Source organism: Diadema antillarum, unplaced genomic scaffold (assembly GCF_040938485.1).
Source record: "Diadema antillarum isolate AM-2024a unplaced genomic scaffold, OU_Dant_1.0 seq00001671_RagTag, whole genome shotgun sequence".
Classification (NCBI taxonomy): Eukaryota; Metazoa; Echinodermata; class Echinoidea; order Diadematoida; family Diadematidae; genus Diadema; species Diadema antillarum.
Window position 1 is genome coordinate 207,024 of NW_027272368.1, and position 26,459 is coordinate 233,482.

Here is a 26,459-nt window from a genome sequence, read left to right on the forward strand (position 1 = left end):
CCAGGGTATAACGGGTAGTTTGCAGGCACAAACCCTTGTTGGGCGTAAAGGAGTCTGCGCCAAGACTACTACATGCACTAACTGGCACTGTCTGTCAGCCTGTTGGGAGACGCTACAGTACAGGGCCTATGGGACAGTGTAGTCTTGGCGCAGACTCCTTGACCAAAAACAAGGTTTTATGCCTGCAAACAAGCGGTCTGGCAACCCCTTTCCCGACCAGATATTTTGTCAGTTTTTATATTTTGATTATGTACACCCATAGGACATTCATATAGGCCAAGTTTGGTCCATGGGCTCCATGGGGTAAATTACACCCGCCGGAGGGCCTTTTCGGGGGGTCCCTGGCAGTGCCTGGGGGCCGAACCCGCCCTCAGGGACCAGGCTGACGGGCATTTTTTTAATGAGGAGGGTGGCCCCAGCAACTCTCAGGGGTCAAACCTTTTGGGCTTGATGGGGTAAATTGACCAGCAGCCAGCTCTCAGACTAACAGAACTCTTTCTGTGGGTCGGCGCCCCATGGCCATGGACAGCTCGCACCAGCTCGCAGGCTACTATACTGCATTATCACACAGATCTTAACACTCAATGTGCAACGTACGCAGTTCCAGTGAATATTACGTAAGTTGAGTAGTTTACAGAGTTGAAGTTCATCCTCTTCTGTCTACCAAGGAGGCATTGGATTGACGTTCGTGAGGTGTCAGAGTCCAATATTTAGATAAAATGGGAGCACTGCATGCTGCAGAAACACCCTCGGATGCTGTACGTATAATCGCCCCCTATTGAACAGATGATTTGCCTTTCCGTCAGAGAAGGCAATCGCCATTCGTTTATAGTTCGAGACCACAAGCACAATAGTCGCCCGATCTTTCCCGATCGCTCTCCCCGACCGGCGATCACCAGCCACGGCCGCTGTCCAGCCCCTACGCCTACATACATGTTGTAAAGTTTCCGTAGAGGCGAAATGGAAGACTTTCTTCACACACTTGTGGACAGTGGAGTAAGTATGATTGCCTACTTATCAAATGGCCAAAATTTGGCATATGATACAGATGAATATTTGACTTTTCTCCATAAGTTTTACCGGTAGGCCCTATGCTAAAGTGCAGATTGTTTGTTGTGCCATGCTACTGCTGTCTAGATCGCGTTGATTACTGGGCCATTCTCAGATTAAGTGTTCAATTACATGTGAGTAAAACCGAAAAATCAACCACAAAGTAATACATTCAAAGATGTGTTTTCGGAAACTTCAAAACCGGACAAATACGAAACAAAAAGTGGAACATTCTAAATGATGGCCATTCATTGAGTAAAAATGAATTGAAATAGAGCATCATATATGATTTTTGATCACCAATCAGATACGTTACCGCAAATTTACATGTTGTAATGGACTCCTAACTCTGAATTAAATTTATTGTTTTGATCCAATTTCTGTTCAGGAAAAGACATCTGTCCCCCCTAAAGATATTGGGGTTTTTCAAGAGGTAAAGATGTTGTCATCCTTTGCTAATTGGTAGAAATAATTTCTGTGTGGTAGGCTGAAATATGCTTTTTGCTGAAATGAAATATAACCTAAAGATTCACTTTGTATTTTTAGCAAATTTCGCTTACAAATAAAGTTTCGAATCCCACAAATCATGCAAAGGGAACGATCCGATCTGGAATTTCCACAGGAAACAAATATGAATTGCTTTCCTGGGGAAATAACTATTGAAAAACATCGAATCGACTTTGGTAACGTATCTGGTAAAATATAAGTAATAATTTTAGTTGTGTATGAATTAGTAAATATCACCTGTTTAATTATTTACCTCATGAATTGATGTAAAAATGAACGATGTAAGCCCAAATTAACCATTTTAAACATTGTACGTAATATCTAAACTATGAAATGTAGTGGAAAAGAGCCCTAAATGTGAAAGCTGATTTCTTCATTCACAGAATATTCTCATCTTACGTCTGAATGTATTTATCCATCTGACTATAAATATTCATTAAGTTTTGATGGATAATGCAAACAAGGTTTGAAAAATATATTTTTGCAGGCACTTAGAAGGAAGTAGGTACAGTTTCTATGAGCTCGATATGCTAAACAGTTGTTTGACCTATGGTAACGTATTTGGCTCATCCCTTTAATGAAAATGAATAAATAATTGTTCAACTTATCGATGAATCTTGAGTAGTTCTTCATATGTTGAAAAACGCTAGAATAAATATGCAACAGAACACTGAAACTTTTCTCGGAAGCGTTTCATAAACTACTTTTTACTCTTTCAAAGTTTGGTAACGTATCTGGCGTACCGTAAATGAATCTGTCGGTGAAGTTACAGAGCAATTTCTCCTGAATATTCTTCATTTGAACATAACTTTAATTTTTTATGGAAGCGTCATTCTATGCAGAATTGTTTTATGAACACTTTGTTTTACATAACATTATTTGTCACCGTGGGTGCCCTGAATTATACATAACGTATCTGCTAAATCTGAAAAGCAAAAAACTGATATGCTGAATCTTAGCTTCGTCTTGTAAAATAAACGTTCAAAGTTGTTGCATAGAATATGAAAGTGGCTGGGTTTTATAGAATAGAACTTTGGAGTTTATGAGCACACAACGATTTGTTTGTAAAAACATTTACAATTTCTTTTCAGGGCAATTCCACGGTAACTGACGTTACGCGTAAGGATTTTCATGAAATCGTTTACCTTGTAGTTTTGTGAATGAAAGCACCAGGGGCTTGCAATTAGCATTGATGAATAAGTTCATGAGAATGAAGAAATAGGGGGAAAGTTTTTCTCTCAAACTGCATTTCTTATCACATAGCAAGTGAAAATGTGTCGGTAACTGACGTTACGGAAAAAGGACATGGGAAATTATGGTGTGGATTTAAATGGAAATATCTCATGTCCCTGACTTTTAACCTTTATGTGTTTAGTATGGCAATACACTTAGGTTCTTAGGAACAGGTGTGCAAAATAATGTGCACTTTAGTTGTCTCCTTTTAGCACCATGCCAGTTTCAGTGAAGGCATGACGGTAACTGACGTTACGTAACTGACGTTACGCTTACATTTGCCATAGGGTTTACACATGCAAAATCATGATTGGGAATAGCTTTGTGATTTTTCATAATTCTGACCATTCAGAATGATTTGTTTGATATGGAGTCATACCTTGGTTCATCAGTCATAAATACACAAATGAAATGAAACATTAGTCCATTTTCTTTGTGTTCTATGAAAACTTAAAGGTAAACATGTCAGTAACTGACGTTACGTAACTGACGTTACACATACTTTACCATGGGGTTTACAGAGAACTAATTTATTTAACAGGTTATCATACTGCTGCAATATACCAGTAACAATCCCTGGCAACTACTTAGCAACAAATTAAAACAAAATCTAAAGACACAAATGGGTTGGGCCCTTAGGGGGCAACCCCCCCCCCCCCCCCCCCCCATGCCATAGCACAGTTGGGCAAAAATAAAGTAAATGCACAAGAAATAGAGGATATTTCTTTACATTTGTCTTAAGATTGAATTCTAATTCAACATTTATGATTACACAGAGCCATTAATAGATTAAGCAATTCCAAGTATAAATACATGTATATTGACATGACTAAGGGTTTTTGTTTGTTTGTTTGTTTGTTTTATTTAATGAACAGGAAAGTTTCTATATCTAGAGTGCTCCATCCATAATACCTTGCAGTACTACACAAAACATGGATATTTTTGTGCTTGAAAAAAAATACCAAAATATATTTTAGGTCATGGGGAAAACACACTTATCAACTCATAAATATGCATAAATATATATGAAATCTATTATGATGTATTTCTTCTTCTTTTCTTTATTTTACTCCTTCTCCTTCAAGGCATTGTTAGGGCCATAAATAAAAAAAAATGTCTCCATCATCAATCGATTTAAATGAAAAGTGTAGCACTTTTAATATTTCTCTGTGAAGAAGAAAAGTAAATGCTTTTTTGGTCAAAAGAGCATTATTGGTTTATTCCTTGCTTGAAGTAATTTAACTGTTTTTCTTTTCCTTTACACTGATATATCACGGCTTGCAAATACATTCCAGATACCAAGAAATCAGACTTTGCAACGAAAGAATTCTAAGATCAATATAAAAAAAAAAACTTCCTGTTCATAATTATCATGTATTGTATAACAAAATGTCCCTGCATGAATAGAATAAAGCAATCAACAAATACACACTGTATGAACATTTTTTTAAACCCTAGAATCCCCTCTCACTTTGAGCAACATCAGTGTTAAGTTTCAAACAGTAATGAGTACATGCCTTTAATACGTACCATAATACAAGATGCGCCATGTTAACTACACCACGCATTTATTAGTGCAAGAGAAGAAATATCTGTTTGTGCATTTGCCTTGAGGTAGAAACTTGACTAACGTTTCCAGAGAAAAAAAAAGAAAAATGCTGGCAAAAGCAAACATTGGTGAAGATTGTAACTGTTGGTATAAAGCTGTGCACAAGTTTGCATGTTAACCACCTTTTCTAAACAAAAACAAAACAATCATGTCACTGATTAGGCCTACAAACTTTGGCAGCTTTATCATCCCGTAGGACTGGGAATGTACTAATTTGAGTGCATATACTGCATGTGGCAAACTAAACTTCCAGATGATTTAGCCTTAAACTTGTGCTGAATCAAAAATCGAAAGCTCAAGCCCCCTCCCCCCCCCAAAAAAAAAGATAATCATGGTAAATGAATGAATAAATAAATTTAGAAATAAAATAAAATGAAAAAAATATCCATGGACATACCATGGTAATGACATCATTCCCTATGAAAGAGATTGCTGCTCTTTGTTGTAAGTTGACTTCCCAGATGTATTGAAATGGCCAAGAGTCAAAAATTTTGCCTCAGTTATAATTACTGTCATGGTAACTGACGTTACATACTTGTGTATGAAGTTTCGGTAACTGACGTTACACATTTTGTAGTGATCATTTTGACTCTCCAGTATGCCAAGTATCCTTTTTTCTGGTATTGAAATGAAGGCATATGGGCATACATTAGAAATCCCAAGTTACATCATAAAGCTCACTTTCTTCGATGAATAAAGTTAAAAATTCCTTGTTTTTGGTAACTGACGTTACATCCATCATTGTGAAAGTAATTAAAAGTTTTTATCAAATTCTTTAAAGCAACCAGCTTTTTTTTTCTATCATGTGGTAAAAGACTTCTCTGGTAACTGCATACATATAAAAGATTGTTGTTTAGAGTACTAATAAAGTGGATATACAGAGAGTAAGTTATACCACAATCCACTCTTTTCACCATGTGAGTTATAGGCATATTTTGGCAGCCATTTTGAAAATCAAAATGGCCACTTTTATTGAAAAACATAATGATTCTTAAAACTTCAACTCAAGTACTGTCTGAAAATGTATGGTGTTTGAAACAAATATCATTTTGAATTTTTGGCACCTGTGTCCTAGTTACCGTGGAATTGCCCTTCAGCATTTTGATTATGTGGTAACGTATCTGTCGGAAAACTTGGCATTAAGTTGTGAGACACTGACGCAGAAAGAAAAAAACATGTGGAAGTGTTGCTCTTTTTCACCTCTCTGTCCTTTTGGTGTAAGAATATAATCCTGAGGTCCAACTCAACGAAGCATGTGATTTTGTAGGGATGAATTTTGACCAGATTTGATCCCCAGAAAGCACAAGACCAATGAGCAAAATTCGGTCACGTATCTGGGGTAACGTATCTGTGGTAACGTATATGGTCTATCATATTATTATGAGAGCGATATCTACCAAATATTTCTCACCGGTACTAAACTTTAATGTTGAATCGATGCGTCATTCCGAGGAGTAATATATAATATACAATTTGTCTGACATTGCAATATCTGTCGCAGTGGGTGGCATGAAAAGTATGTAACGTATCTGTCCAAATAAAAGTGTAGAAAACCGATATTTCAAACATTGTACCGTATTCTCAATAAAGAGCTGTTGCACAAAAAAATCTAAGTACTTGAAATGTATGAAGTATATCCTCAGGGTTTCATATACACAGGGTCATTGCATAGTCTTGTTATTTTCGCAATGCTGTAACACTAAAGAAACTGGTAACGTATCTGGCGGTGAACTTGGCGACAGGTTTTAAAAGGCTATAAAAAAAGAAGTCAATAAAAATTTTGGAACTTTTTGAGTATTGTGATTAGCACATATGATATGCTCATCGTCCATGAAAATGATATTTGGAATGTGTGTTTGTGGACGGAGAGGAGCAATAAAACATAATTCTGAAATAGCCGGCGACACTGCGTTTTGGGGGTCTTAACGAAGTTTAACAGCAAAATGTTATACAAAAAGGCAGACAACCGCATTTGATCGTGTTTATTTTTAACAAATAAAGTCCTCGTGATATATTATAAACATTTAAATAGTATCTAATAGGTTTCAGGGAACCGCAAACTGTCATGGAATGTCGGCGACACCAAAATTCCGTATTTGAACGCTTTTACTGAGAATGGGCCTACTAGTATGTTGATATGCGCTAATTCCGCAAGCATGCATGATGACACAGATCATGACAGATTGATGAGCACAGAAGAATAATCGAAGAATTCTAGTATCTTAATTAGACCCCCCCCCCCCCACCATCGCTGCATGCATGTTGTATGCATGTTGTCCATTGCCTTCTTTTTGATGCAATGACAATTCATTTCAATAAGTAGGAATCTATTTGTATTGCTTGTTTGTAACTTGACCCCCCCCCCCCCCCCCCAGTTTACTCAAGATTGCGTCTTTAATTGGCCCAGGCAATGGATGGCATTGCTGTTCATTTGGTGGTTGTTGTATTAAAACCTGTCCAACACACAAGCATTAGTAATGATGATGTCAGATGGTGATGATGATGATGATAATGATAATTAATGGTAATGATAATAATAATAATAATGATAACAGCAACAATAATACATGTATCACTAAGAATAAGAATAAGATTTTTAAGAATGATAATGGTACCAAGGCCAAGGGTTATTATAATTAAAAGGGTATTTATATTGTATAATGCCCATTACTGCTCAATCTGAGCACTCAAAGCTAGAAGAGGGTATGAAAAAACTCACACACATCATAAAGAAAAGAGATAGGGGAAAGAAAGAGAATTCAGACATTGAATCATCGATAATCATAATGCTAAAAGTGTGGCCAGAAGCTTCATGTCTGCATATCATGCCCGAAAAGTAAATAACCCAACCAAGAGAGACTATTGTAAAAGGAAAAAAGTATAAAAAAGGAAGGAAATTTATAATAACTGACATGATATACAAACATATAAAAAAGACCAACATTAGGAAAGATTAGAGAAATTTCAAATGGCACTATATAGCAAGAATTAAGAGGGTATCAATAATAATGTCAGAAAAACAAAGGATATGCCAATGATACACACTGTAGGTGGAATTGGAAAATAGTTTAACATAGGGAAACAAAGGTCAATTACAAGTAGAGTATGATCAAATGGAAATTGATAGAATTATGACAAGAAATAAAAGGGAAAGAGTCTACTTTTTGTACAGATAAAGATATTTTTAGCATCAAGATATTCTCATTTCCTACACTTGTTAGAAAAAAAAAAAAAAATCTAAATTGGTATGACCAGTGTAGGATGACAGCAATCACCCCACACTGCCCAGTTATGTTTGTAACTCTCTCGCTGGAAACTAAGGGCACTAGGTAGCACATATGTTCAAAGATGATGTCATGGAAATCAAGAGGACTTGTGAACAGTGGGAACGGTGAACTATCAAACTCTAATGAGGCAGTCCCTAGTGAATACAGTACCAGGTCTACAGGTCTACAAGTGTTAATGACTGCTAAGCTTCTTTGTCTTACAAGCAGATCTTGGGACATGAGTCTGTTTAAGGCAGTTCTTGTGGACCCAACAAGTTTAGAAAGGACTGTGTGTCTAGACTAGCTGGTGTTAGAATCAGATGCAGTTTGTACTTGACATCCAGTCCTGCCTGCCATAATATTACTTTGGTGCTTATTGAGTCATATTTCACCAATTGTAATAAGAATAGTTTATTGTGACTATCAGGCATAAATGAAATAGCTTCACAAGTTATGTGTGTTCTCCAGTAGTTTTCTGCAGCTCTGGTAGTCGCCGAAACCCTTGATCATGTTGACGATGTCCTTTCGGAATGGCCACCTGTCCAGCTGGTTCTGATTACTGCCATTGCTGTCACTGCCCTTCTCTCTCTTCACAGATGGGTATGGGACTCACATTTGAGTGAGTAGACTGATTTCCACAGCATATTCCTATTTTACCACAACATTAATAATAGGATCTATTTTGAAGATTTTTTTTTTTCTAACCTTCCCACCCCAAACTTTCTACCCCTGAAGTTTACTCGTAAGTGTTATTTGTTCATTATCACTGTACAATGTGTATCTTCAACAACAAGCATCTCAGTGTATAGTAATGTTAGGGGTAGGGTGTTTAGTCTACAAGTTAATACGCATTCAGTGAAAAAGTAATGATCTCGGTCATGATAATTTGCATAGATAGACCAGCCATAACTGATGCTGAATGTTTGGTCTATCTACTCGATGACCTCAGTGCATTACAACATACAATTGTATTAAATGCTTTTTGTATTACATCTTTATTTATGGCTTTGTTTAGCCATAAAACATTTACTTGTTTGTTATTCTTCCATGCCCCCTGGCGGGGCCGTTCAACAATAAGATTCATTGTCATTGTCATTGTCATTGTCACAACATATCATGCTGACCAACAAGGAGATATGATCTCCCTCTCTCTCTCTCTCTCTATGCAACCTCACGTCAAGGGAAGTCATAGTACAAATTATGGCTGTCTATCTATTCATTGTGTGTAACATCTTATACACCTCTTGGAATGTTCAAAAAGCAATTTTCCTTAGATTTTGTGTGAATTTAGCGTGAGAGATGAAAGACTACATATCAGTATTTTTGAAAGCATTCTCTTAACGTATGTTTATTACCGGTATTCTTTTAGCCTTGCTTGAAAGAGGAAAGAGGAAATTCTTCAGGATGCTTCGAAGCGCCCCATACATCGGCAGAAAGGTAATACCAGATGACATCAGTCCGGGAAACCCGCTCATGAGGACCGCCCCCGCGTACGAGGATGGTCCCTCATGAGAACCTCCCCCCGCCTCATGAGGCCCCCCGGGGAACGCCTCATGAGGCCCCCCATTCACTTCTTATTCATCTCACATCTGACGTACAAATTGTCGCAACTTTGCACGGTGATTTTTTGTTACACACACATGTCCACTATCCATGATGAAAAGAAGAAAAAATCCTGTCTGTTTTTTTTTTCAAAAATCGAGTTTTAATCAACCGATGCAGAGCGCCCATCAAAACACGGGCGCCAGCGCGTTCGCACAATGCAAGACTGCCGCACCTAGCGGCCTGATCCGACTAAATATTTTCGATGCTTTTTTCTGCGGCTCTCACCTCTCCGCGCACGAATCAACCTCGTGAAGCTGAAGTCTGACATCTTTGTACACAAATTTGTAACGAGAAAAATTAAATCAGTACTAACCTGATCTTGTCCATATATTCCAAATTACTATTCCACACTGATAGAGTAGGTGGGTAGATGACATACTCCAGTTTGTTAGCAAAATAATCACTTTGTAGGTATGACGAGTTCACTTAATAAGAAGTGAATGGGGGGCCTCATGAGGCGTTCCCCGGGGGGCCTCATGAGGCGGGGGGAGGTCCTCATGAGGAGGGACCATCCTCGTACGCGGGGGCGGTCCTCATGAGCGGGTTTCCCGGACTGACATAGCAACAATCATATTGTCCTGAACATGATGTGGACGCTGACATCAAAAGTGTACTGTATACATGGCATATTTCACAATGTTTTTATTTTTCAGGCCATTGGTACAGCTTTCTGCTTGAAGTCCCCCCCCCCCCCCCCTTTGTTCATGTTGTTGTTATTTCACCCCTTTCCTATCCTTCACCTCTTTGTTGTTCCTGATCTTGTTTGATGTTGCCTTCCTATTCATCCTTATCCTTCACAGGTTGCCCTCTTTATAATCCCATCACTGGCCTTACCCCTCCCTTTTGTTTGCTCTACCCTTTTCTTTAATCCCCCCCCCCCCTTTATACCCATTTGGCTCCCTAATTGACACCTAACCTTCCCCATTTGTTTTCTGTGTTCCATGTCCTCTGTATGTTTGTCATTTTGCCTGTGATGAAGATTCTGCTGGGATTGAAAGCTAATTCCCCACAAGACTCCTGTTTTTATTTTTGCAAATTTTGCAAGTCAGCTTATACATGTATTTGTGAAAATCAACTCATGAGGATAGTACCTACTGTAATGCAAATGCTTTGTATGACATTTTCCAATCTTAGAAATCTTAATTTTTTTTCCTGAAAAGGGATAGACTTTGTTCTCATTCTATCACTATGCGTCTTGATTGTAAATTAAACCACTTGCAAAAGTGTCATGCAAGTCCCAGTTCACAAAATATTACACTTCAAAAGGAATATAATGGCATATATAGTGCAACCTCAGTTAACCTAATGATACAATTACTGCGTGTACTATTTATGAATGAAGATTTATCTGCAATATTGCAGGATTTGTCGATGTAATGACTACATGGGCAGAGTAGTGATAAGTGCAGAAGATTTGTATAATACAAATGTTTGCATTAAGACGACTATAGGGCTAGAGACTCTCAAGGAGTCATTTCTAAGAGATATGGATTACTTCCAATAATTTGCTATGCAGCTTGTAGGCTAACAAAGTTGTTTGACTTCATTGTTTGATTGCAAATTTCATATGCTCTGTTGTATTTTGTCTTCTTTTTTTTTTTTGTGATCATTTTCAAGATTCAAGAGGAGCTGACCACAACAAAGGCCAACATTGCAAAGTCATCCTTCAAGCTTCCCAAGGGACAGAGCTACCAGACCTGCCTCCCACAGACAGGAATGGGGAAAGATGAGCTCATGGATTGCATTAAGAAAAACTACAAGAATGTTGGTAAGCAAAAGGTTATCATGAGTATATTATACTGAACCAAAAAACAAAGAAATGCAAAGAAAGAAAGAGGCACATCGAATTACTCTACAGAAACAAGTTACTGGGCAATTCCGTGAAAAATGTTACCCGAGGGTGGAAAAATAAAAATCAAGAAACAACTTTGTTTTACCCTGGAAAGTATTCAGGAAGGGTCATATCAAACTGATATGATGAAAAAATTTGGTACAATTTGGAAAAAATATAATTTTTTAGGTATTGAAATTGTGTGTTTTTTCTAAGACATTGCAGAAAAATTCAGTATAATTTGCATGTAATTCTTCTGAAGTAGAAATTTTCCCTACAAAATGATTTTCAGGCAAACATTTTTATGCTATGATAAAGCTGATGACTCATTTTTACATCATCCTTCTTGGTATCGAAAAAAAAAAAATTCTTTCTTAAAAGATGAGCATTTCAATTTTTTGAATTTCCACCTCTTACAAAGTGTAATGTCCGTAACGTTTTAGATGTAAAAGTTCTTGTAACACACTGTGTGTTTGTCCAATTTTGTTCTAAATTCAAACGCAAAGCTAAAATGTGATATCACGCAATATATCCACACAGTTTTTCGGGAACCTGCATAATTCTTTTTAAAAAGCGTTACGGACATTACATAGCCAGTGCGTTACGGACATTACACATTTGTGGCAAAAGTATTTGCTACATAAAATTATGATCGCTAGGAATAGTTTGGATTCTACCCTACAATATTGATATCTATCACAATGAATGCCCTAGTCCTTGCATGAAAATTGATTTGGGACTTTACTCAGCAACAAGTGCAGTGTTTCAGCAAGGTTTTGACTAATCTTCTGCATTCTTCTACAATCTTATTTCTTGTGTCTACTTATTTCTACCATGAAATACGGGTACAAGGATGTAAGCTATATTACAGCAACAGCATATCAAGTTGAGTAATTATACTATGATGGCAAAAATGTATGTTAAAACATTGTTAAAGAAGAGAAACAGTCAAAAACATCTCTGGACAAGGCCTTTTACACTATGGTCAGTTGTGGTCTGACTTGTCTGTTAAGGAAATACAGTCCAACCTCAATATCTAATCATGTCGTGAACGGTAGCCATCTGGATAAAATGATATTGCTGGATAAGGGAGATATATGGTCAGTTTTACGGTAAAGGGTGTAACTTTCAATTTTTAGCCTTTTGGCCCACCCTGAACACATAGATTTACAGATCTCAAAGATTTTTTCCCATGTGAGTCACCTTATGAGTAGCCACCTTGGGTAGCATAATCGGGTCTAGGTATTGATGCGTTTTGTTTTGACAGTCACATATGTACCCTAAAAATGACTATTTTGTTGCATTGAAATTTATATAACATTTTTGAAATGTTAATAATTTTCTACAGCAACTGCAGAGATCTAATTTTTTATGTTAAAAGCATAGTTGTATGGTCAACTGAAATGACCAAATTAGTTTGGTTTGTATCTGGCCCTTTATTTTAGAATACTATGACTTCAAATTTGAGATTTCGGAGGCTTCATTTTCCGTTAACAATTGTTTACAAACTTTGATGGACAGTAATGATCAGTGGATGTGTTTTGGTTACTTTCTTTTATGCTGAAAATAGTAAGGTACAGCTAAACTTTCGACTTACATCAAAGTTTACTTGATTCTAGGGCTATTTGAAATTTTGTGATAATTTTATTCCATCAAGTGAAATTTCCGTTAGCAGTTTTGAAGCCTCCGAAACAAAGTGTTTAGTCAAATAATATGAATATAGATAAGAGAAGCGACCTAATCTATATGTCAAAATGTAGGATATGGGGCCCTAACCTAATAGACCAAAAATAGTTAAGATCCGCCAAACTCTCTGAAAATAGGAGACAATACAAATTTTCCGTTAACACGTGAAGCCTCCGAGACGCATTGAAGCCTCCGAAACAGCAAAAACATCTAATTTGACATTTCTGATAAATTCTTTGAGTGTCTGCCCCAAATTATGCCATGAAATCATCAACAGACATAGACAGACAACAAAAATAATAAAAACATTATGATACTGCAATAATTTTTTGAGCTAATACACTTTATAGAGAAAAAGTGGTTTCGGAGGCTTCAAAAGGATGTTAACACTGCATTTTTGTGATTTTCTCTGGACAAAATCAAATTAGATTTATTGTTCACCCACCCAATGATCGCTTATGACATATCTAAAGATATTTAATCACATTCAGTTTTCTGGCTGCTTTGTTTACTCACCAATATAGATTTACTATACGATTTACCTATTTTTCTTAAACAGTGCAGACGTGTCACACATAACTCACCTTTTCATTCAGCAATAAAATATTAGCAGATGAGGATGTTGCCCCACAAATATGTTTAAACAGTGTATATCAACCAAAAAAAAAACACAATTTACCCATCACTTTCTACATAACATACATGATTTTCATAAAAACATAAGGCATACCAAATTAATTTTCCAGATGTTTCGGAGGCTTCATTTTATGTTAACAGCATGTAAATGGAATGTTTTGATTACAATTTTGTAATTCTAAGTCTATCAAATAACTGTTTGGACTGAATGAGACTTAATGATTCCTCAAACAAGGTGTAGATAGTTGTTTAAATGTATGAAAAGCATTTATTTTGTAGGTTCCTTTTGAAACAATGAAACAGGCTAGATATTGTGAGTAATGAAAGTGACTTCCAGCTTGCGTGCATGCCCACATCATGCAACAGTAGTGCAACAAAGCAAGTAGTTGTGGATACATCAATGTTCTTAAGTTGGATAACTCATTTTTACTCTTGAGAGAAGTTGAAGTGTTGTGACCATATTTGTATCACTCTTTTGACTGGTTAGACTTTGATAATGAAGACCAAACAATTACTTGATTATTTAGTGTTAAATACACCTTTTTTTTAAAGAACTGAACACTATTCCTGTCCTGAAGATTCAAGGACTTTAATATTTTATATGGTTATTCAAGAGGGAAGCATACACTTAACTAAGAAATATATTACTTTTGAATTTAAGGTTGTATCTTTTATGCATGATCCAGAGCAAATGATGGAAAATACTTTTTGGATTTTTACACTTTCGACTCACTATCATCTGAGTGTAATAGTTTCGAAACACAATGTTTTACATGTCCATTTATAACCCATTGACAAATCCATTCCATTGTTACTCATATGGCATTTGTTTTTGCCATACTAAAATCTTGACTTTTTCAGCTTTCCATTTCTTAACAAGTTCTTTGGCTTTCATTTCCAATACTTATTTGGAGGAAAATAATTAATCAATAAATTTGTGATTGGATTTGAAAATAGCTAACATCTTGCAGATTATCATTTCTGTGGTGTGACTTGGATCACAGGGTACTGTTTTGGAATTTTGACATTTGATTACTTCATTCAGACAGGTTTTCATATCAATCTGTATGTCAGATCTGATGCATGTAAGGTGCAACACAATCTTGATACTATACTCTATTTTCCATACTTTATCATGCTGGCAGTGACCACTTGACTATTTTTGATTAAACAAAATGTAACTTGTGTTACGAAACATCTCTTCGCATACATGTGTGAGACTCTATGACATGTTTGCGGATGTAGTTCTCGGTGCAGTAAATGGACAGTAATGGTTGGGATAGGATTGTTTATAAATGACATATAGACCTCTACTTATAAATAGCCTGTTGCCATGGGATACATGTAGTTTACATGGGTGGGTGACTGGAGAAGTTATGTTCATGAAGAACAATATTGAAATGACTGAAATCTTTATAATCTGTTTAGTCCTGGCTTTTCTGGAAAAAGTTACAAGCCCCTAACTATTTTGAAATTCAAAGGGTTAAAACTGTAGTCTGTGGGTTTATATACTATTTAAAACAAACTTGTGGGTTTTTAAAAAACTTAGATATTTTTAAACACATTTGCTGCTTTTTAATTTTTTGCTAAAAAGGTTGTCATTTTTAGAAACAGTAAAAGTTCTGTTAGCAATTTCTCAATGCGTACCTTCAAAAACAGGCCTCCTAGCTGTCACAGGAGTCACACTAACTGGAATTTTATAAAATAACTATAAAAAAAGAAGCCTTTGAAGAATTAAAAAAAAAGAAAAAGACTAGAGAGGGGCCGTCAAAGGCGGCAGACCCACGCCTAAGTACAAAGTCGGGGTAAAATGTGCATTCGGTCATCTACCAGAATTCGGCCACTTAATTGCCAGTGTGCTTTATCACCAGCCAGTGAGTTCTACCAAAGATCGTACACTGAAGTGTACGATCTTTGGTTCTACAGTCACATCACACGCAAATCACATAATTACACATACGGTATTAACACTCATTCACGTACAGGAAAGTCCTTAAGTCTCCTCCAAAAATCCATCGAAAATCCCAAATTCCACCGTCAAAAGTGCAGAATCGGAACTTTTCCAAGCGCGCGCGAATTAAGTCCAGTTTTAAGAGTATTGTCTACGCGACGGGTCGCGGAAAAAGCGCTAAAAATCGAGAAATACGCCGTTTTCTTGCGGGATATTTTGATTATAGCAAGCCGAGAGTGTGATGATATCAAAGGTCGTATGAGTGTACGATCTTTGATGGTATCCACAAAAGCAAAAAAGAAAAACAAAATTTACGTACCCCCTAGGCAATTACCCCTATGATTAGTGTCTACGGGAATTATTCAATGCAAGGGTTGAATGCAAATGTCTACTGCACCAGTATTCGGCCACCAACGAGCGCCGCAACGTCCCCGGTGCAATTTTGCACCAACAGTGTAGAGCGCGATGCATTTTCAGCGGCCTTGCACACGCATTGACATTGAGCACGCATATCGTGCAGTGTGACTGCGACCGAGCAAAATGCTCCTCCAACGAAAAAAACAATCAATGTTAATTTGAAAAATCATCAAATATCAAAGGTCGTATGAGTGTACGATCTTTGATGGTATCCACAAAAGCAAAAAAGAAAAACAAAATTTACGTACCCCCTAGGCAATTACCCCTATGATTAGTGTCTACGGGAATTATTCAATGCAAGGGTTGAATGCAAATGTCTACTGCACCAGTATTCGGCCACCAACGAGCGCCGCAACATCCCCGGTGCAATTTTGCACCAACAGTGTAGAGCGCGATGCATTTTCAGCGGCCTTGCACACGCATTGACATTGAGCACGCATATCGTGTTATGTTAATTTGAAAAATCATCAAAATACGGGCCAGTTTGTGATGACGGAGAACGAACTTTCATAAATCTAGAAGGACATAGTCCCTCAAATAGGCCTAAACGTAAATTTCGGAATTCTTACGAACATTTGAGCAGCGAAGTCGGATCGTTGGGGAGTTTATGTCTTCGTATGGTAGCGGAAAATCGCAAAGTGAGAAACGGGAAATTTTCGGAATGGTCACTATACCATGGGGTCAAAACTTCAAGGTCACACAGAATTTGCAAGGGTCAACCGATTATCACCAAAATCTAATCGATTCTTTCCTGTCATTATCCAAACATTCCCTGAACATTTCGTGCAAATCCGTTAACCCGTTCTCTTGTTATCTTGTACACAAACAAACAAACAAACAAACAAACAAAAAAAAACAAAAAAACAAAAAAACAAACAAACAAACAAACAAACAAACAAACAAACAAACATACGGAACCCTTTACATAACCCCCTGCCGATATTCATCGGCGTGGGTAAAAATGACATGAAACAGGGGTGACTTGTATACCACAGAAAAAGAAAATAAAATTCTAACTATCATATATTATAGGGAACTATACATTTGGTCAACATTTTTTTTTTAATATTCAAATTCGTACACAGTCATGGGTAGGGTATGTAGTTTGTACATTTATCTTTTCAACAGGCGATTCAAAAAGACGAATGGGATCTTGACCATTTCAATTTCTATTGAGCTCAATGATAATATCACCAATATATTGATTATTCCAACTCCATTTTGATGATGACAGTTTGATGATGACCCTTACATGGAATGGCTGATCGGTGTTTAAGATTGCTGTTCTATGACCATGATCACTGCATTTGATAGCTATAGTAGGGGGTATCAGGCATGGTCATATGCAAAAGAATGTTTATAAGCCTTTTTTCCCCTTTCTATATTTTACAATGCTATGTTGTACATGTAATCTAACCGTCATGCCATCACATAGTCTATTTTCTATCCCTTTCTCATCAACAGTTGAAATTGATTTCACATGTATATAAAACAATTATGATGGGTGGTTTATGTCAATATACATCCCACAAACTGCACTTATAAAGCAAGCAAACATAATCTTTGCATTAAGTCTATAGCTACAGTTCTAACTCATTGAAAGTAATTCTTACTGCATTATGATGGAAAGTTTGACAAATGCATACAGCTGTACATGTGTGTAGCCTAATCATGTTCTGCATTGCCAAAGTCATGGATAGCATGCAAATACAGTGTATGTATACAACTGAGCATTTAAAGATTTAAAATATTTTTCTTTGTCTCTTAACATATATGTTGGAAAGTCTTTTTTCTGCATACAAATAAATACTATTTTACATGTTACAACATTGTTAGTTATTTGGAAACAATCAGCTGCATTAAAGTACTTCATATCACCTTAAAATGGACCATTTTTGCATGTTAACAGTCATGCTGAAGCCTCCAAAACATGCGTTGCTGCTAACTTTAAGCCGCAAAAAAAAAAAAAACCAAGATGTTCCTAATCAGTGTACTTTTATTGCTACTGTTGCAGTTTCCTTTAGAATCATATTGCCTCGTGTAATGTCATAAATTCGAACTGAGCATTGCTCAAAGTGTACACAGTTTGTTATTCACTTTTGTGGAAGCCAATTTCCTTATAACAATAAGTACAATTTGTATGAAGGGTAAACATTATGCACTGCCATAAAATGTACATCTGTATACTGTTATTCACATTTTATTGATGCCTTGTTCTTATTCTAGCATGTAGTGATAGTTGCTTACTGTAGTTTTATTATTTTAAGTGAATACAGGACTAGAACTTTGTGTTACCAGTTTTGAAGCCTCCGAAACACACTAGTTTGTTAACTGAAGCCTCCGAAACTCACAAGTCTGAAAATTTCAACTTTGTCAAAAATAATCAAATTTCTTTGGGATTTGGGTTGATAAATGTTTGTTACCAAGAGATAATTTAGGGCTATGTTTAGAGTGGCTCTTGCTTCTAGAACATTCTTTTAACTTAAAAATAGTTTGTCAGGTACCATTTTTACCTTGGAATTTGAAGTTCACATCCAAATAATTGCAAGAGCGAATATCTGTTGGGGGAAAAGTGTTTTGATATTTCAAATATATGTTCACAGCAAATGAAAAGTTGCATTACCTCCACCATTTATCTTCATTTGGTTGCTGTGGGTGACCAAAACATTCTTGTTGTTTTTACCTAAATTTATCTAAAATTCCATAATAGTCACTTCATTTTTCATATTTAGCCTAAGAATTAAGCTCTGGAATGACAAAATATTGAAAATATAGACATTCCTATATAAAATAAAGGCAAAGATAAAAATGGAAACACAACTTTAATTTTTGACCCTTGCCACATCAAAGTTACACCCTTTACTGTAAAACTGACCATATGCTCACGCATGACACTTGTAAGCAAATTGTGTAGGATATTATTAATTGACTATTCAATATTATAGTTTACACGAAAATTTCATGTTTTATTATTCAATAATGTGGAAATCAAATGGAATGTGAATGAAATACAATTCCTCATTATTCCTTCTAGCAACAATATTTTGGTTGGTAGAAATATAATGTACCATAGCGATTAACGCTGTCCTGAATCACAATTACATTGTAAAGAATAAAAAAGTGTTACGTACTTTTGGTCATTGCACCGAATTATGCAAAGAAAATCATGTGCCAGTCCATATCTGAATTTAGAGCAATCCAGAAAAGTGATTGCTGGATAACTGAGGTTGGACTTTCTGTAATGAGGATAGTCCATCGATTATGAAATTTCTTAAAAGACAAGGATCCATGAATATTTCTTTGAGTGTAGTGAAGGAGAGCCATTTTTAGAACAGGATGGAATCACAGTATTAGACCCTTTCCAACAATTGGTCAAGAACACCTTTCTAGCTTCCAAGGTGATTTGAAAGCAGAATAAACAATATTTTCCAAAACAGACTTTTCTGACCCTGGAAAAGACTGAGTACTTCAACAAACTGTAGGGAAAAAGAAAGAAAGTAAAACTAAACATTCATTGTGTACAAATACATACTGAGCATTTGTTGAGCCATTATTTCATGTGATTTTGATTATGCATTAGTTTTGATTGAAATAAAAGTTGTTTATTCGTGCAGAGTTATGCTCAGTTCTGGCTGTGTAGATGTGAATAAAAAGTGTAATGTCCGTAACATTTCTTTAAAATTACATTTTGAGTAATTAAAAGTTTGAATATCATAATAGAAAGTCAAAAGGCTGATCAATATGTTATTTATAGATCACAACTGTATTGCAGGCATTAAATAAGTTGATTAAATTCCAATATGATAGAAAAGTCAACAAATTGTTAGAGTAGAGGTCCATACTGAACAAATAGTCCTCAAATTGGCAACTCCTGAAATAAAAGATCTCATGAAAGGGCTATGGCAACATTGTCAAATGTGTATTGATTACCATCCAAGTGAAAAAGATAAAAAATATTAATACTTGCATGTGACTCCTGCCACTTAATGAAAGTGGACAAATCTGTAATGTCCGTAACGCTTAGAATGTAATGTCCGTAACGCCACAATTATAGCTCTAGGAGGTACATGTGCCATCTATTTCACTAAATTTGATTTTATTTTTTTTTTACATTTCTTTACCTTTCAATTTATTCCTACATTGGTCTAATTATGTGCTTAAACTCACAGACTTTTCAATGATTGTATAGGCATGCAAAAAGTCATGTCCAAAAAATGTAATGTCCGTAACGGCCAACATTTCATGCAGTAAGTGCCATATAATGTGGTGAAATGGATTGAAATTTTCACTGTTTATGATTTAGCCTCATATGTGAGTGATTCCATTGTATGAGTTCAGAATGAAAACATTTTGTTATCTTAATGACCTTTTGAAGTTGCAAATTTTGTCTGAAATGTAATGTCCGTAACGCTGGAACTGCCCTACTGTAAAACCAGAAATTTTTGTGAATTTCGTGAGGAGCCAAGTGCTCAAAATTCAATATGCAGGAAACAACTTGTCTTAACTATGCATTGAATACCAGTGACAATTTTTGACAATTTCATCCTGCCAGAAAGGCCGTCCGCTCCAAATTGCGAAAATTTCTGTCTGTGACTATTTCTGCTCTTACAGTAAACTTTCCCAAATTAGTCATCTGTCTATAGCTACTACTTTTAAGAGGCTGGGCATGTAATCCATGCATCTGACATACAATGCCATACCGCATATCTGTGGTTGTGTTGGTATTAAAGCATAATACCATGTACAGTTAGGTCTGTCTATAGAGGCTACCTAAGGAGACAGTAGGAGTAGATATTATAGACAGGTGACTGCAATAGACATGCTATCTGACATTTTGTGTGTATTGCATGCATGTTCATGTATTGTCATTGCATGCATCTGTAAGCATCTACTGAGCTCAACCTTGATTGTTATGTACATCTTAATATGAGTTTAATCAAAAACAAGCACACACTATGTAAGAAAAAGGGCATAAAATTCTGCGATGCTTGCACTTTTCACACGGAAAGATGACAAATATTGATAGAAGAAACTTTAATCTTACTATTGAAAGCATTTTCTGGCTCTGTCTCTCTTATCAGCCCAGGCGCTAATTCCTGTAAGGGGCTTAATTAAGGAGTTCGTTCAACCCACCCCACAGAAAAGATTTGACCACACAGGGTGGTAGATGGGACCTCAATGAATACCCCCAGGTAGTACGTGATTAAAAATTGTGGTATCAATAAAATTTTACAGGCCTCTTTTCATTATTATTTGTTGGAACAAACGTAAAACAGTCTGCGCAAACCAAGACTATTACACGCACCAATGGCACTTGCAGGAAGCTCTATGGGACGTACAGTGCCAGTCGCGCATGTAGTAGTCTAGACGCAGACTTTTTTCCGAATAAAAAAGGGCTTGTGCCTGCAAACTAACAGAGCTTTCCGGGCAGCTACGCCGGCTTGTAACGAGTAGGGATTTTCCAGCACGCAGGAGAATTTTTATGCGGGTGGACAAGGATGTTGGCGAGTTCCATACTTGCGTCTTACCTGCTAGACGCGTGCTACTTTCCTGTTACTTGCGTGTATCTGTATGACCTGCGTGAAAGCTTCGAAACCGACCTGTTTTCAGTTACGAGCAACATAGTACGGGGACTGCAAAGTACCTGCATTGGAGTTGCCTGCGAGGTATGCCACTAAGGGCCTCTTACTTGTGTTCTGTGTGTACCTCTGCGGGCAAACCCACGCGACTCACCCGGAACAAGTTTTGAGCATGCTCGAGGCCTTATCAAACTGTGCCTGGGGAAGGCTTGCGGGTTGACTTGCGGGGGAAAAAAATGGCTGCCCTGAGCTCCCCGCAGTTGGCCCGTACCTGGCAGTACCTATCTGGTATCTCGCCCTTAGGTGCCCGGAGGTGCGGACGCTAGTCCGATACATTTACCCGCAGCCAAGTTTTGAGCATGACCAAAACATTTTCTGAGTGAGTCGCGGAGATTGCCTGCAGAGGTCCACGCAGAACGCCAGCACTCTGGGGCCCGTAGCTGCCGCAAGTCGCAAGCAGTTTACCCGCTTGAAGTACCTAAGTTGCCCGTGGATCTACCGAAAATCAAATTCCTTTAAAAGGATTCCTTCACCAAGTTGTCAGCCCTTATTCGCCACCCATGCGCCTGACACGCAGGTCACACGGAATGCACTAAAGACGAACGTAAGTAGCACGGGTCCACCATGTAGGACGCACGTGAAACTCGCCCAAAGCCTTGTCCGCCCGCAAAAAATTGTCCTGTGTGCAGGAAAACCCCCACATGTAACAAGCCCGTGTATACCTTCACGGAAAGGTGTGTCAGGGCCTAAACTTGACTGCGGGTAAATAGGACTTGCGTGCGCAACTCCGGGTACCTACGGGCGAGATTCATATAGGTACTGTCATGTGCGGGTTATCTGCGGGGACTTCCGTGTAGCAAAAATAAAACCTTATTATTCTTCGCAAGTCACATGCAATGCTTGCCCGGAAATGTGTGATAGTACGGTCTTTTCTTTTCATGCCAAGTGGTAGGTGACGCTGGTCGCTACACTTGTGGGAAGACTGAACAGAAAGTATCTTTTAAAAAGAGATGAAAGCTTGAAATTTGGCATCAATTTTCCAATGTGTCATAATATCTTAAGACAAAAATAACATCCTCACAAAAATTCAAGATAGTAACCATTAAAACATCAAAGTTGCCGTTAATGTGTTACGTTAAAGTTAATTCTCAACCTATGATTTGATAAAATTGCCATTTAATAAAATAGTTTTGCTGTCTATTCGTGTTCATATGCATTCGAACAATATTACCAGGTATACTAATGAAAATCATATTGACGCCCCCTTCACTTTTTTTTTCTTGAATGTTACTCTATTGGTGTACAAGCATAATAATAATGATGTTACTTTTACAACAATTTCGGGGTCAGACAACTTTCTACTTTACTATAGTCGATTATAATTTTGCCACAGCAAAGTAGGATAAAGTGAAAAAAAAAAAGATATCTGGAATCCAGACAGATTTGTTTCCTTTGCCTTTCGTGCACATCACCCATTGTAGATCGGATCTTTAACTACCTACCTCAACACCAGAAGATTAGCCTGGATAAAAGGGAAACGACGCTCAAGATTTTTCCCTCATTCTCTCCTTAGCATTAATTCATTACTGCACATTTTGATACAAATTTACATATTCATCATGATTTTTCATTTTATTCTATTACTTTTTTTACAATAGCTTACGAACACAAAAGTATGGCTTAAATACAGCGTACGTGTATATTCCTTCTTTAGAAAGGAATTTATCTGCATTCTTGAATAAACTTCCTTCAAGAACATGAACAATCAATTGCTTTCCTCTGCTCTTTTCCAAGGTTGTTTCGAATTACCATCGCTCTGTAAACACTCAAAAAGCTAACAGTAGAATATCATTGGCTTTGCTCTCTGTATTCACATACATTTTAAGGGAAATTTGTGTCCATACATTGCTAAAAACTACAGTGTACATTTGTCGGTACTTTGAAGTCAAATTTGTGTTGGAGTACGACGGATGCAACTTTTTCATGCCTTTTACTATTTGAAAATGATGGCTTCCTTTCAATGGCCGTTTTCTCAAAATGTGTTTTTATATGCCTCTGTTTACAAATTTAGCTGTAACTTGAGAATGCTTCAACATTTTCTTCGCGTATGTGGTACACTATGCAGAAGGACATGCTTATTGAGCTTTTTGAAAATATGGGCTTTAGTTTTTAAGTTATTGACAGCTGAATCCTGATTGGATAATACTGGGTGTCATGGCAACAGGAGAAAACTTTTTTTACAATAATCAATAAAAATGTTTTGTTTTTTTAATTCCATCTGTCTACACAAAAAAAAAATAGACAAAAAATACCAAAGTTTGCAGCAGTAGGAGGCATTTTGGGGGTTATCAATCACCTGTAGGCATCTGATTACCATGGTTACCATGCACAATATTACCTTACAATTTATCCCACTGTTTTGTTGACATCTCTAGTAACATGGACATATATGGTTTTATGAAGTTTTGATGAATTATTCATGAAATAAATGCAAAAAACTGTGATTATTTTGTCATTTTCAGTGCCAAGCGTCACCAACCCTAGTCTAGTTTCTAGCCGTTTTTATTTCGTCATTATTTTTCTGAGTTGTAGCTGGTGTATGTGGAGAAGCCCGCTGTACTGCGCTAAGCCGAGTGAGGGTGCATACCCAGTAATTGTGACGCCCGAACGGTTCGGGCTCGCAATCACTGGTTATGCACCCTCACTTGGCTTGCTTCAACTCGGAGGAAATAAAGACGAAATAAGAACGGCTAGAAACTAAACTACTCTGACCCCAGCTTGGCATGAAAAGTTGGTTTGCAGGTAAAAAACCCTTGTTTGTCGCAGAAAAAGTCTGCGTGCACTAAGATTACTACACGCACCACTGGCTCTGGCGCCTGTAGCGAGTGCTAGTGGTGCGTAGTAGTCTTGGCGCGCACAGACTCTTTTTTGAACAATACGGTCTTCTCGCAACTAAAGTGGCCTGTAAAATTTTATTGATACCACAATTTGGAATCACATACTACCAAGGGGTGTTCCAGAGGGTCCAACCAACCACCTCATGCAGTCAGACCTTTTCTGCGGGGTGGGTTGAACGAAGTCATTTTTTTCTGGGTCCCTGTGCCTCAACTATATGAGATGTTGGCAGTATGTGTTCATAAATAGCAATACTTCCTATGGGACAGCCCCTTTGTGCAACACAATATGGGTAGTCATATCCATGTGTGCTGGTTGTGCCTGCATGGTTCCATCCATCTACACCATATTCTTGTGTTTTGATATTTCATGTAATCAGTAAATCCTTCAGACTAGTTTAAGAATGAAAAATGCATTTTTATGTAGAGGACTGACTGTTGGCACTTGTCCTGTCTTTTTTTCTGTGCAGAAGAGATAGCATGGCAGGAGGGCAAAGTATCAGGAACAGTTTACATTGGAGATGAGAACAAGGAGCTCATGGGCAAGGTAAACATGTCATGAAATAATGTGATGAGCATGGACTGATTCTTAATTTACATTTTGTGACCAGAAAAAGGCAGTCTTGTGAAAGTAATGCATGACCATATGAGAGAAGTATAGGAAATGTGTGATGAACATACAAATTTGATGTGATGTGTATGACTGGGGTGCACGTCACGAGACCAACACCCACGGGTCGTATACAACCTGCAAGTTTTACAGCCCACAAGTCATACAGCTCCTGAGTGAAACAGCCCTCAAGTCATACAGCCCACGAGTTTGACATCAAATAAAATAGGCCTACGAGTTATACAGCCCATGAGTTCGACACTTACGCAAAAAAAGGCTCACAAGACCGACACTACGCAAACAAAGACACCAAGTAAACTTGCTTCCGTACAGGCACAGTATGCCTGTAATGGGAGAGATTGTAGGGTATTCTTGAAGAAGTGTAATGCAATTGATTAGTATAGATGGATGACATAGAGTCAAGTGGTACTGCAGTCCCAAATAATAAATATAGTAATGATGATGATCATGATAATGATTGTGATCAATGTAGTGATGAGAATAATAAAAAGATTCCTGAATACTTTGCAGGATGATTGGTATGGTCTATCTGTTTGAGGTTAGGGGTCATGTGCCATTTACAATCAATCAACTCTGCAGATTTGTATAGTATTGAGCATTTACCATCCTGCAACAATATTTTGGGATATTTTGCAATAGCATTTCACATGATAACGTGTCATGTCTTGCACTATTAGGCAAATATCAGCATACTGGTGACAATATGTACCTTTTTTCATGACAATCTATGCAGCCATATTGAATAGTACACACAAAGCACATCTTGGCATCAGATTTGTAATTGCAATTGATTGACCTCACATTTTATCTGTGATATCAGACTTACTCTGTTCATGCCATGGAATTGCAAACAAATGCAAAGTTGCGTTTGATTCATATGGCTCAAGTAGCAATTGTAATCAGTTGTAACTTTCTAGGTAATAGACTCTTATTGATTTAACTCATCATACTCAAACAAAGAATTATAAAACCATAAGGTTACGGTACTTGAGAAAAGGTCAGAACCAGTTAGGCATAACAATTCCAGTAATATTCATGAATCATGGAAGACATTACCAGTATTGTATAACTTGAGTTATTTGTATATTTTCTACAAATTGCCAAGTACTGCAGTCACAAATATCTTGATTCCGACTAAAGTTTTGATAACCTTTTCAACTTATAACACTTTCACTTTTTGTCATTGTTAAACTGTTATTCCTCAACTTGGGCATATTAACCATAAGACAGCTGTCTATCGTTATTTAGAACATACAGATGTGGCACTTACATCAGTGTATGTAGAAGAATGATGATAATCCTTGTTAATTCACCAGGTTTTTGAGATGTTTTCTGGAGCCAATTTGCTACAGCCTGGTGTCTTCCCAGGACCACGTAAGATGGAGGCAGAGATTGTGGCAATGTGTTGCAATCTCTTCAAGGGAGGACCTAATGCTTGTGGAACAGTGAGTTGATTGGACCTTTATGGTTTACAAGTATGTCTTTACATGTGTGTGACAAATACTACAGCCTAGATTGTGAAGTTAATCTATCATATTTAGCTCTGATAAGTACAGCTCTTGGC

The 26,459-nt window shown here is 37.1% G+C and overlaps 1 protein-coding gene across 1 annotated transcript in view; it reads left to right on the forward strand.

Moving 5' to 3' along the window:
* The first annotated feature begins 708 nt into the window (after positions 1 to 708).
* Positions 709 to 26,459, forward strand: part of LOC139711582 (sphingosine-1-phosphate lyase 1-like) — a 40,636-nt gene continuing 14,885 nt past the window's right edge. Inside the window, exons 1-6 of the mRNA XM_071623460.1 lie at positions 709 to 996; positions 8,137 to 8,284; positions 9,035 to 9,102; positions 10,888 to 11,038; positions 24,735 to 24,811; positions 26,212 to 26,340. Of these exons, the coding sequence (XP_071479561.1) occupies positions 961 to 996; positions 8,137 to 8,284; positions 9,035 to 9,102; positions 10,888 to 11,038; positions 24,735 to 24,811; positions 26,212 to 26,340 (609 nt within the window). The 5' untranslated portion in view covers positions 709 to 960. The remainder of the gene's footprint in view (positions 997 to 8,136; positions 8,285 to 9,034; positions 9,103 to 10,887; positions 11,039 to 24,734; positions 24,812 to 26,211; positions 26,341 to 26,459) is intronic.